Genomic DNA, 14,002 nt, shown 5'->3' on the forward strand with positions numbered 1-14,002 from the left:
TTTTTAATAGAAAGTGTTTTTGTTTACAAATAGCTATCTTCAAGTAGTACTAATCCATTTCTTTAGAAACAAAATTATTAGCTTTCTTATTACAAGGTATTGGACGTGACAAAAATCGCATTTAATGTCTCGTCCAAACAATTTTTGGATTCCATTTTTGAACTTTTGAATACGATTTTTGCCGCATCTAAAAATTTGTTTCGTCTTCGTCATTAATAAAAAGTATGTTTTGCAATGACAAAGGAATAAAGTAATTATTAATTTATGATAGCTACCGAAAACTCTTCAGCCAGGCAGGCCGTCTTTGTGTTTTTGCTGGATGATTAATATTTGTTTCGTCGTTCGCTTTTACCTACGATGTGGCTATCTAGCCAATATAAACTTTGAATTTAGCAATATAGCCCGAATTTTTTAAATTGAGACTAATTAGCCAAAAATATTAAAAATTATTAAAATACCCTTTAGTCTCTCTTCTCAGTTCGTAAGTACATTTACAGAAGCTCAAAATGTCTCTTACACATTCCTCAGCACCCAACCCTCTCGTTCTCTCTCGTTGTGACCTCTCCAACCTAACTCAAGACGCCAGATTCATTCTCCCGAATCACCGTCGTCCACGTCGCTGATCCCGCTCCTCCAACGAATGCCATCTCCGTGCTCTTCCGTGAGTTCGACAATGGAAGATCGTTGTCATGTCCGGCGAGCTGATCCGCCAAGATATCGGAGGAGCTCTGACGATTCCGCGACGCCGAGCAACGTGCTATTCGATCTGTCCTTCTCCGTCAAGATTGGGGGTTTTGGCTCATCGAGGTTAAAATTGGATTTGAATAGTAAGATTGAGATCGCCGTCAAAGGTAACAACGGCAGTGGTGACACCATGGAGGATTACGGCTAAGTCGCAGAGGAGACCAAGAGCATCGCAACCGTCATCACTATCTCCTTCTTCTTTTTTTTCTGGTTCATCGAACAGTGAATTAAAATTTTTGAAAGCATGATTAAAAATTTTGAAAGCAGGATTAAAATCTTTTACACTTCGTTGCTTTCTCGTTGCATACGACTAAATTTTTATTCTTTTGCTTCTTTTGGTTTATCAAACAATTGATTAATTTTTTTGAAAGCGGGATTAAATTTTTTACATCTTCTTCTTTTTCTTTTTCTGCTTTATCGATGAGTGGATTAAATTTTTTGAAAGAAAAATTAAAATTTTTGACATCTTCTTCTTCTGATTTATCGAAGAGTTGATTAAGACAGAAAGTGCAGTAGTTTAAAATTTTGAAAAATTAGATTAATTATATTGAAAATAATTAAGGGTATATTAGTATTTTTACATTATAAGTGACTAAAATGCATCAACTTATGAAACCTTGACCATTTTACACAAGAATTTTACAGTACTTACCGTCGTCACAGTGAAACAAGAGAGAAACAAATGGTTCTCTGAGGTATACGTGTTAATCTAGAATACCAACCGTCATAGATTCATCATGTATGTTTTTGTTGTTGATTTGTGTTTTTTTAATTATTCAATATGATTAGATAATGGAATTAAGATGATGTTATCGTTGTGTTTTGGAGAATCCACATTTGATATTATATTTTTTGGATATGGATATTTGTTTTATGCGAAATTGCAATTGTTATTAGTTATCGGATATTCGCAATTGCTTTTATGATATTGGAATAATTCATTATGTTATTTTTTTTTGTTTTATGCGCACAAGCATATAAAGTTTTGTTAAATTCTTTATGCGCACAAGCATATAAAGTTCATCAGGTTAATCTAATTCCATGTGTGTATATATATTCTCATTATATTATTAAACTTTTTCTCATCAGTTTGCACATATATATACATATACATTAGTTTCGTTGCTCATAATCATGTTCGTCGGATCGTCATCACATATATACATATTTGTTTAGGATTTGTGTTATGTGCGATTACATCTGATTTTGGCTTGTTCACGATTCATCAGTGACAGTCACTCACAGCCTCTTGATGGAAAACCTTGGATACCCTTAAGTTTTCACAAAGTTATTTGGGCTCTGGCCCATTATTATTTTTTTTATTTGGACAGTGATTTTTTCCTTTTTAAAATAAAAATTAAATTCAAATATTAGTTTTTTTTTTATATATATGTATTTTAGAATAAGTTAATTGAAGCAACATGTCACCAAAGTGACCTGTTTTGTGGAAATTTATTTATTTTAAATATAAATTTTATGTGTGTAATTTTTGTGAATATATATCGGCCCAAAGTAAGGTAAATTTTTAACTTGATTGTATGTATGTCTGCGCTAATAAATACGTGATGATTATTTGGTTTTACATGTAAATAGATCAGCCCAAAGGAAGATTTATTATTTGTTATGTTCATTATTGTAAGTATTTGATTGGTGCATTAAGATATCACTTACAAGCCATTATTCTTGTCCAAAGACATATTATTGATGGAGTACACGGTATCTTGAGATGAGTTTTACCAAATTTGAATTTATTTTAGGATTTCTCTAAGCATGTTTTATTTGTTTATTATTCTTTGTGTCAATTACAACTCTTGAAAATATTTCTACCAACATGAATTCAGTTTCTTTGTTGAATGGCTCTAATTTCAAGTCATGGAATAAGAACTTATTGATTGTTCTCGGGGTCATGGATCTTGACCTGACGATATGAACTGAAGTTCCTCCACCACTTACAGACATGAGTACCTCTGATGATAAGAGAGAGATGGAAAAGTGGGAGAGATCGAATCGCATGTGCATAATGATCATGAAAAAAGCCATTCTAAAAGCATTCAGAGGCATTATGTCTGATTCTATTACTATGCCTATGGAATTCCTTGCTCATATTGAGAAAATGTATGTCAAGGACGAAAAGTCTAAAATTGATACGATCTTGACAAGTCTTATTTCAATGAAGTGTAAAGATAAATGCAATATCATAGAGTACATACTAGAGTTGTCTCACCTTGCTTAAAAGCTTAAATCACTTAAGCCTGAACTCTCTAAAAACTTGCTAGTGCATTTAGTTCTAATATCTCTTCCTACATAGTTTAGTCAGTTTAAGGTGAGCTACAATTGTCAGAAAGAGACTTGGTCTCTCAATGAGCTCATCTCATACCGTGTTTAGGAAGAGGAAAGGTTGCAGCAAGATAAGACCAAAAGTACTCACATGGCCTCGAACTCCAAGAGCAGGGACAAGGGAAAGAAAAGAAAGAAGGATAAGGGAGCTACAAATACAGGACATCGGAAGAAATATCAAAAGCAGCCAGATAACCCTAAGGAGACTGGTTGTTTTTACTGTCGAGCTGAAGGGCATGTAAAGAAGCAATGTGCTAATTATCATGCTTGGCGTGCTAAGAAAGGTATGCTTCTTAATTTGGTTTGTTCTGAAGTTAATTTAACGTACTTCGGTACCTAAGGACATCCGGTGGATGGATTCTGGTGAAACCACTCACATTAGTGTGTCTATGCAGGGTTGCCTCTATTGTTGAAAGTCAAATGATACTAAAAGATACCTCTATCGGGGAAATGGAAATAAGGTTGACGTTGAAGCAATCAGAAAATTTAGATTATTGTTGAAAACTGGATTTTATTTGGATCTTGATGAAACTTTTGTGGTACCGTCTTTTATACATAATTTTATTTATGTTTCTTGTTTGGACAAATTTTGTTATTCTTGTTCATTGAGAATGAAAAATTTAGTTTGTTTCACAGTTCAAATATGATTGGTTCCGACTCTTTATCATGATATGATAATCTATATTCCATTGATATAAATGTTTTATTTAATGAATCCTTTCATTGAAGTACTCAAAGTGTAAAGAAAAAATTAAATAGCGAGAACTCGGCCGCGTTATAGCACAAACGATTAGGTCACATCTCCCAAAGGAGAATAGAGAGACTTGTGTCCTACGAAATTTTAGATCTCTTAGATTTCACGGACTTTGACATCTGTGTAATTTGCGTAAAGGGAAAACAAAGCAATAAGAGGAGATTTGAAGCCAACAGGACTTCGGACATCTTAAAACTTATTCATACAGTCAAATGTGGACCTTTTCCGACATCTGCTTAGAACGGTCAACAATATTTTATAACGTTCATAGACAATTTTTCAAGATATGGCTACATATATCTAACTAATGAAAAGCACAGTCACTAGACTTGTTCAAGATGTTCAAAGCTGAAATTGAAAATCAACTCAGCTAAAGAATTAAAAACGTCATATCTGATCGTGGCGGTGAGTGTTACGATGGATATGACGGTTCAAGTGAACAACGTACATGACCGTTAGCTAAATTCCTAGAGGAATGCAACATCGCCTCACAATACACTATGCCAGGCTCGCCCACTATGAATGGTTTTGCTGAAAGACAAAACAGAGCGCTTAAAGACATAATAAGAAGTATGATTTGCCATTCTACATTACCTGAATTGCTCTGGGGAAAAGCATTTAAGACTGCGGCATATATCCTTAATAGGGTTCCAACTAAGGCAGTGAAGAAAACCTTTTACAAACTTTGGATGGGCAAGAAGCCTAGTCTGAAATATATGCACATTTGGGGATGTTCAGCTGATGCAAGACCTTATAAGCTTAATGAAAATAAACTGGACTCAAAGACTGTGTGTTGCTATTTTGTTCAATCCTCTAAGAGATCCCGGAGGTACAAGTTTTATGATCCCACGACTAGGTCGATTTTCAAGACGAAAAATGCTCGGTTCTTTAAGGATGTTGAGTTTGCGGGGGGAGATACAGTAAAACAATGATCATGACTTAACTCTTGACATTGTTCAAGACACAATGTTCAAGACACAATGTTCAAGACACAATTCAAGATAATATTAGGGAACCCATTGCTCAACAAATTGTTCCAGAAGAACAAACTATATCACCTCAAGAACATATGCCATTAAGAAGATCCACTAGAGGAAGAAGAATTGCAATACCAGATTATTTTATTGTGTTTCTTCAAGAACATGAGGATGATATTGGAGTAAAAGAAGATGATCCAATCAACTTCTTTCAAGCCATGGAGAGTTTTGATTCTCAAATATTGATCGATGCCATGAATGAAGAGATGAAATCTATAAAGGACAATGGCATTTGGGACCTTGTACCATTAACGGAAGGTGCGAAATCCATTGGTTGCAAATGGATGTTTAAGACCAAAAGAGATTCAAAAGGTCATGTGAAAAGGTACAAAGCTCGTCTTGTTGCCAAGGGTTTCACACAGCAAGAAGGCATCGACTACAAAGGGACTTTCTCTCCAGTTTCTACGAAAGACTCTTTTAGAATTATAACGGCATTAGTGGCATATTTTGACCTTGAGCTACATCAGATGGATGTGAAGATCGCGTTCCTTAATGGTGAAATCGAGGAAACGATCTAGGTGGTGCCACTAGAAAATTATGTGTCCAAAGACGCAAATGATTTTGTATGCAAACTTAATAAATCAATCTATGCGCTCAAACAAGCATCTCGACAATGGTATTTCAAATATCACCAAGTGATTATTTCGTTCAGTTTTGAGATGAACTTGGTGGATGAATGTATATACCATAAGTTATTTGGGAGTAAGTGTATTTGTCTGGTTTTATATGTCGATGACATTTTGCTTGCCAGCAACGATATAGGCTTATTGCACGAAACAAGAGATTTCTAGCTAAGAATTTTGAGATGAAAGATCTTGGTGACGCCTCTTTTGTATTAGGAATCCACTCCGCGATCGCTCTCGGGGCATTCTTGGATTATCACACACTAGGACAAAAAACATTATCCGGTGCGACGAATGTCGCACCGAATACTTCAAATGTCGCGCCTAAAAGTTTATTAGGTGCGACGGCGTCGCACCGGATAACCCGTAGCAAAAGGCATTAGGTGCGACATGTCCCACCTAATAGTCATACGTCTAGGTGCGACATATCATGTGCGACAATGTCGCACCTAATATGTTTTTTAAATTAAAAAAAAAAATTACAAAATCAGAAATAGAGGGGGGGATGCTGATCGATCCAGGCGGCGGGGCGGGGGGCTGGTCTAGGCGGCGGTGGGGCGGGCGAGCAGGGGGCTGGTCCAGGCGGCGGTGGGGCGGGCGGGCAGGGGGCTGGTCCAGGCGGCGGTGGGGCGGGCGGGCAGGGGGCTGGTCCAGGCGGCGGCGGGGCAGGCTGGGAGAGAGAGACAGAGTGAGAGATGGCCGGTGAGACAGAGAGAGAGAGAGAAATAGAAGGGGACGTACCAGGGAGGGCCGACAGCGGTGGAGCGGAGAGGGACGGCGGCGGGGACTGGCTGAGAGAGAGAGACAGAGTGAGACGGTGAGAGACGGCCGGTGAGATATAGAGAGAGAGATGGGGACGTACCAGGATGGGCCGGCAGCGGGGAAGGACGGCGGCGGAGGCTGGCTGAGAGAGAGACACCTTGTGAGACGGTGAGAGAGAGAGATAGTGAGTGAATGTGTGAAAAAATGAGAAAAGTCGGGTTTAAAACCCTAATAATCATATTGGGTGCGACAATGTCGCACCCAATATGAAATCCCAGATCCAAAAAAAAATTCAGCGGGATTTGCTGACAAATTTAATTTTAAAACTCATTGGGTGCGACATTTGTCGCACCTAAGGGTATTAGGTGCGACATTTGTCGCACCTAAAGGTATTAGGTGCGACAATTTCATAATAGGTGCGACATTGTCGCACCGAATAACACTAAACATTAGCGAAATTTTTAGTCATCCGGACGAGTATCCGGTGCGACATGTCGCACCTAATATGGGCTTAGGTGCGACTATTAGGTGCGACATGTCGCACCTAATACCCTTCCGCACCCAATATGTTAATTTGTAGTAGTGACATAAGAGTTATATAAAAAAGGTTCTAAAGTCATATGGCATGCAAGTATGTATACCAGTTGATACCTTTGTGGCTAAGGGAGACACGTTCAGTCTCAATCAGTGCCCTAAGAATGACTTTGAAGAAAAATGAAATGCAAAAGATTCCCCATGATTCGGCAGTAGGAAATCTGATGTATGCTCGGATTTGTACGCGTCCAGATACTGCGTACATTACAGAAACGTTGAGAAGATATTTACGCAACTCAGGAATGGACCATTGGAAAGAAATTAAACGGGTCATGCGGTACTTGCAAATGCTCACATATCAGAGGTCAGATCAGATCGAGATCGTTGGGTATACTGACTCTGATTTTGCTGGATGCCAAGACAGTATGAAATCTACAGCATGCTATATTTATTTGTATGGTATTGAAAGACCACTCAGATTATTTTGTGACAATAAATCCGCCATACTATACTCCAACAACAACAGGAGTTTTACAAAGTCGAAGCACATCGACATCAAGTTCTTGGTTGTGAAAGAAAGAATTCAGAGTAGACAGTTTTCTATCGAGCACATCGGAACAAACTCCATGATTGCTGATATGCTTACTAAGGGACTACCACCCAAAGTGCTAAGGGACTATCACCCAAAGTGCTACACGAGCACACTGCTCATATGAGTGTTATTTCATATAAGAATATTAAGTTCTAGTGGGAGTTTGTTGTTTGCTATTCTTAGTGTTTTTATGTTATAGACATATTTGTTTTATTTATGATTATTGAGATTTTATGCAGAATTAAAGTTTTAGTTTATTTATACTTTGTTCTCTGGTATATGATTTGATCTCACTAAGATTTAAGGATGATCAAATGGAAATAGGCATGTTGAGGTCACATAACATAAAATTTTCATACTACACATTGACTTCATGATCCATGTCGTTCAGATGTACCGATATACGTGACCATTGATGGGTATATTCACGATAGATGTAACGAATGTCGCTTTGATCCTATGTTAGTATGGTGGATGGACCGGATTGGTTATGAAATACATTATGGTAATGACAGCAAAGTTGAGCTTCTTCGATTATTTTTTGCGATGCATAATTATAAGGTTAAACATATCGCCCAAGTGGGAGATTGTTGGATCCTTAATCCAACTTTGGGCTTACATGTTAAATAATTATGTGTTGTAGACTGTCAATAAAGATAGCCCGTTAAAAGTGATCTAATATGGTTTACGTTGTGAGCTTTTAATGTGTAGACCACTATGGCTTCTATTTTTATGATGGACTAAAATAGGATGTCCGCTAAGTTAACCTAATGATTGCCTATAAATACGATTGGTCCCTGGATCACACGTAATGTCTTGTCACTTTTGATATCCTGTCGTCAAAGTGAAATAAAAGATAAACAAATGACTCTCTAAAGTATACGTGCTGATCTAAAAGACCGATCGTCATGAATTTAACATGATTCGGTCATAAAATTATGTGATAATTTTCACCGAATCTAACAAAAAGAATGTTTCTTCCATTCGACCCGGCTATATTTATTTACACTTACTTCTCGAACTAAGATGATTTACATTCTTTGTGAAGGCCGCATAACTTTATCTTTATATAATGCATATATATTTAGCAGATTATGGCTCTTAAAATTTCAGCTTTCGTCGAGTTTAATTAGGGTCTTGAAAAGAGAAATAATCCGATGTAATATAATGCACAATACCATCTAGTAATAATTAGATCAATATTTATTTTTTTTATTTGTAGAAATGACCTTGAAGAAAAATAGCAATTAATACATACATATAAATATTTAAGTTATAATGCCTGGTCATGAACAGCATATATGTTCGAAAATAAATGATATACCTAACAAGTTATGGGTGTAACGTAGATATTTCTGTTTAAGTAAACTAAAAAGGTGAGAAATGAGATATCATATTAAACATTAATTTGCGATCTATTGTTGATCAACATTTTGTAGATTAATTCTATATTGGTCACAACTTGGTTCAAACAATATTCAAATTTGTTTCCCAAGTCGCAGGGTGCAATAAAAAAAAACACAGGATGCATATTCTATAGGATACTGTGGATAGTAATTGAAAAACAAAATTGGTTGAGCCAAAAGCACCCACAATTAAAATAATCAATCACTAGTTGTTTCGAATGTACTAGAACCACGAAAAGACTAGCTAGCTAGGTTCAAACTCCATATATAAAATAACCAGAAAATCACATCAACAATATTCTAATAACTAAAATAGAAAGAAGAAATCTTGATCATACAGTGATCTCATTTGTTCCTTCTCTGTTGTACATCACTGAATTGACTGGAGTCATGTCTCCTCTCCATCACCAGTAAGAAAACACCTATTCCCAACGGTTAAAAGAGAAAACAAAACAAAAAAAAAAAAGTTAAAAAATAGATAGCCGTCAGCACTTCAGAATTTACACGAGTGAAAAAAAAAATTACCGGTCGCGGTTGCATAGTTGTCAAAAATACCATTTTCAGTAAAATTTACAATTTACGGGGGCGATTCCAAATCATGCGTACACAGATACAGATTTTTCCCATGGTAAGAAAAAAAAAAAAAAAAAAGAGAAAATAAAGGAAGAGTATTACATACCTGTTTGGGGAACAGAAAAGATTCGGAATTTTTTATATTGAATTTCTTTTCTGTTATTCTGTGTCCGCCTCCATATATGTTATGAACGGTGAGCGGAGTTGGGGGAAGAAGAGTCCGACGGTCTCCCCGAAACTCCACCGTGTCCTTCTTCATCCTCGCCGTGGATCCTCGCCGGAACGCAGAACACCGGGAAGCCTCCTCCTCCGCCGCCGCCGCCGTCGGAGACGAAGCGAGTCCCGAATATAGACGAAGTCTGGTGGTGGTGCTGGGTTATTATCTGCTGGTGCTGATGTGGCCTGTGAGCCGAGCTCGCCGCCGCCATGGACGGCAGGTCGTCCCATGCCCTAGCCAGCTGCGAGAAGCTGCTACTGGACTGAAGGGTTCCCCTCTGATTAAACGCCGCCGCCGCGGCACCGAATCCTCCTCCGCCGCCGCCGCCGGGACTTTCCTGGGCGTTCCAAGCCGCCATTGATCGGTGGTACTGATTCGCCCCCGGCCCGAACCCGAACAAGGCCTGCTCCGGCGCCGACGGCGCTTGGCTGTCGCCGGAGTGAAACGGGTGGAGCGAGAGCCCGAGGTGGTCCGCCGAGTGGCTCTCTGGTTGATACGAGTGGAAACCCTGTGACATGTAAGTAAAATAAGGGCTTATATGAAAAAACAAAATTCAAAGGAGCTTATTTATAAAAATAAATAAATAAAAACCACCTCACCACTCTCTCCGACTGGGGGACATAGCTTGAAACTAAATTAAACGGAGCCACATCTAGGTAGGGACGAAGAAGCTCCCCTTAATTGTTTTTACACTTACCCTAAAAAATTATAAATTAACCCCTCTTAAACTTAATTTTGCATATAAGCTCGCCTAATTTAGGTTTCAGCCTCCGCCTCTATACTACAAGAGAGGTACAACCTAAAATTATTTCAATGATGGAGAATCAAAAGCGTAGTAAATGAATTTTCAATTTTGACCCTAAACAAACATAATAAAGAGATGAAAAAAAAAACGATATTATTGCGATGCACGTACGTGGGAGACAGGCTGTGGGTGATCGGAGGTGGCGGCGGGGAAGAAGGAGAGGCCGGCGAGGTGGGCATAGGTGGCGGGCGGGTCATCGGGCTGGTGGGGCACGGGTACGGGGACGGGGTCGGGGTCGGGGTCGGGAGTGGGGTTCCACGGAGGAAGCTCGGCGAGGTTGTCGATGGCTGACTTGGCCTTCTTGATGAGCCAGTCCACGGCCTTGCTGGGTCGGTCGTACCCGAGCCGGTCCTGAACGTCGTAGAATTGGATGGCCGTGTGGGCCGATAGCCTCACCCGCCTGTCCCGCGGGCCCTTGGCCGTGAACACTTTGCTGTGCCGGTCCTTTCGGCCCACCGACCGCACGATGTGCCCGCCCTGGACTTGGACTATCTCGCCTCCGCCGCTGCCCGGGTTCTTCATTCCCATGCCCGCATCAACAACAACAACTATGATCCTCTCTCTCTCTCTCTCTCTCTCTGGAAATATATATGTTGCTCAGCTAAATAGCCCTTCTTCTGCGTCTAAATAGCTAGCCTTATGTTTTTTTTTTTTTTTATTTATGTTGTGAATAAATCTGCAAGTGGCTCCCACTTCTTCCCTCCCTCTGAAACTTCTGATGCTTTTGCTGATCCCAGAAAAAAAAAAAAAAAAAAAAAAAACCTGCCATTTCAATCTTTAGATTTTCTAACCCCAATAACAGCACCGTCCAAAAAATAGTACATAAATATTCATAATAGTATAAAGCTTCAATTAAAAAGGGTTTTTAGGATAGAAGATTCTTAGGGTTTTTTTTTCATGTGGGCACAGCGATTTAGAGAGAGAGAGAGAGAGAATTTATGTTTCAACCTGGAGTTGGCTGGTAGAAAACATGGATAAACATGAAACTAAGTATATAAAGAATAATTGCATAAAATAAGAAAGAAAATGGGTACATGATTTTTTTTTCCTACTTCCAAATTAATTTTTGAAATGAAGAAAATTAACCTTTGAGAGAAGAAGCTATGTTTTGGATTATTATTATTTATTCATGAGTCATGACTAGAAAACGGTAGGTTTATGTAGAGTAAACGAGAGAGAGAGAGGCTATACCTTGTCCTCCCAAGAGAAGGAGAAAGAGAGAGAGCTTTAGATGCTTCTGCAAAGGGTGGCAGTGGTTTGGTCAGATAGAGAGAGAAGATTATAAATCTTTGGCTCTCTAACGTATTAGCCCCACAACAAACACCCCAACTCACTGCTCATAAAACCCAAAACTCATTATCATATATACCCAAACACAAATACTCATCTCTCTCTCTCTCTCTCTCTCTCTCTCTCTCTCTCTCTCATACGCCCGCAATTTGAAGAATGAACTTTTTATTATGTCCTTATAATAAATTAATATCAAGTGAGGACCATTACTTATGATTAGCGCCATACTTGATAGAGAGGTGACTCTCTCTCTCTCTCTCTCTCTCTCTCTCTCTCTCTCTCTCTCTCTCTCTCTCTCTCTCTCTCTCCTTTTGAAGGCTCTGATAATGATATCTAACAGCTTTTTTGTGGGGGGTTTTTTTTTTTTTTTCGGTCCTTATTTGTCTTCTATATATTAATCTTAATCCAAGTTCCATTATTTTGGACATGCGTGGTCTCATTTTCTCGGCATTCTTTTTCCACATTTTGTAACCCCACAATCGTACTTCCCCAAAATCGTGACAACAGATGAAAAGTTATTAACAACTGAGCTGGTAAGTCCTTAATCGAGTAAATTCTTTAATAACTATCCGTATGCCATTTATTAGCTGTGTATTGGATTCCTATAAATTTAAAAACTTAGTTTTCAAATGCTGTAACCAAACGTGGAAGGTATGAGTTGGAAATAAATGATTTTTTTTTTTCTGTTGTTACTCACCTATGAGCGCCGTAAAACCTTATGAGTTTGACCAAAAAACAAACTTGCGATAGTTAAAGTAGACATAACTTTATATAATTATTGTAAATTTCTAACGATACTTATGTTGCTCACACACACACACACACGAATATATATATATATATATATATATATATATATGTAATTTGCGTAATTCACAAATTCATGAAATGTTTTACCAATGTGTAGGGATATTAAAGTGATTCAAGTAAAAATAAATAAATAAAAAAAAGTCACACAATATGGATTCTTGCACTTTGGTATGACATTTTTTTTTTGAGGAAGCGTGGTCGGTGCCACGAAATAACATAAAAGTCATCACGTATGGCGGAGGAATACCGTGGTTACAAAGATAAGAATGAAACAGAAACCATCGGTAAGGAAAACACAAAAAACTCAAACAACAAGGCCCTAGGAGGCCGTGCGGGACCTCAACTCGCGATCATCGGCCCTAATAGCCTCCTCCGAACAAGGCGGGACTAAACCCAGCCAGGTCGAAGACGAGCGATGGTTAATCGTGTAGCGCGCTAGATTATGCGCGGCAACATTACAAAGAGGAGAAATATGCATAATGCGAAAACCCTCAAGCTCCCTTACCTCTCTGAAGATGCGGTGCAAGATCGTCCCAAGCTCTGTCGCAGGCGTCACGCCCTCATCGATCATCCTCACCACCCCAAGCAGTCAGACTGGATCTCCGCTCTCCTACCACCGACGCTGCGAACTAGCTCTATGCCCTGGAGGACAGCATATACGCTTCCGCAAGCTGGGGGGAGAACCCCCTAGCCAGGAAAAGCGTCTGCGAGGCGATCACCTCTCCGGTGTGGTCTCGAACTATACAACCGACACCGAAGCCTCCACGGTAGCGAGCGAGTGCCGCGTCGACGTTAATCGAGAGGGTCCCGTCCCTAGGGGGTCCATCTGGGGGTCGTAGTCACCCTCGTGCTCGTCGGAGTCTCCCCAACCGTAGCCGCTCTGTACTCCTCGAGGAAGCTCACCGTCCACTGGACTAGCTGTGGCTGGCTCCATACTGGTCTCCCGGCCAAGACATTGTTCCTGTGGTTCCAAAGTTCCCAAATAATGGTAATGAAAAGCTCATGGAAACGAACCTCAAGGGTCTCCGTCGCTCTGAGGATAGCGTCGAAAACGTCGCCGTCTCTGAAAGGCGGAAGAATGTGGCCGAAGCCCACCTCCTTCCAGACTCTCCTGCTCCACCTGCAACCCATAAACGCGTGGAAAACAGTCTCTCTCGCCTCCTGACAGACAGGGCAGCTGTCGTCGGAGGTGATCCTCTTCTTGGCTAAGATTGCTCTGGCCGGGATCTGGCCTAAACAGACTCGCCAACAGAAGAGTTTCACCTTAGGAGGAGCTCTCAGCTGCCAGAACTTCGTCCACCACCTCTCCATCACCGTCGGATCTGAAGAGCTGGCGGCCGGAGTACTGGCTCTCTCCATAGCTACGCGGTAGCCGCTCTTGACGGAGTATTCTCCGTCCTCGGTGAAATGCCAACGACGCACGTCAGGAATACCCTCACCACCACACGGGATGCTCAAGATCGCCGCCGCGTCCTCCGCCCCAAACATCGCTGTGATAAGATCGACGTCCCAACTACT

The 14,002-nt window shown here is 39.9% G+C and overlaps 1 protein-coding gene across 2 annotated transcripts; it reads right to left on the reverse strand.

Annotated features, from left to right (window-relative positions):
• Positions 1-8,932: 8,932 nt before the first annotated feature.
• Positions 8,933-11,776, reverse strand: LOC149406938 (uncharacterized). 2 transcript variants are annotated; one of them, XM_089610053.1, is made up of 4 exons: positions 11,576-11,776; positions 10,496-11,111; positions 9,469-10,087; positions 8,933-9,211 (listed from the first exon to the last, which is right to left on the reverse strand). In XM_089610053.1, exons 2-3 carry the CDS (start codon positions 10,910-10,912, stop codon positions 9,548-9,550), a joined length of 957 nt encoding a protein of 318 aa, XP_089466179.1. In that variant the 5' UTR covers positions 10,913-11,111; positions 11,576-11,776; the 3' UTR covers positions 8,933-9,211; positions 9,469-9,547. The 2 variants fall into 2 exon arrangements, with proteins under 2 accessions (XP_089466179.1, XP_089466186.1); XM_089610060.1 differs by lacking the exon at positions 11,576-11,776 and having other exon boundaries at positions 10,496-11,285.
• Positions 11,777-14,002: the final 2,226 nt, after the last annotated feature.

Source organism: Urtica dioica, chromosome 1, assembly GCF_054948205.1.
Source record: "Urtica dioica subsp. dioica isolate 48M chromosome 1, U.dioica_male_clone48M_v1_H2, whole genome shotgun sequence".
Taxonomy (NCBI): Eukaryota; Viridiplantae; Streptophyta; class Magnoliopsida; order Rosales; family Urticaceae; genus Urtica; species Urtica dioica.

Bases quoted from the DNA above. Each gene is read 5' to 3' on its own strand.
- LOC149406938 (XM_089610053.1), bottom strand. From the start codon at position 10,912: ATGGGAATGAAGAACCCGGGCAGCGGCGGAGGCGAGATAGTCCAAGTC. The intron at 10,088-10,495 runs GTACGTGCATCG...TACATGTCACAG, and splicing joins ACCCACAGCCTGTCTCCCAC to GGTTTCCACTCGTATCAACC.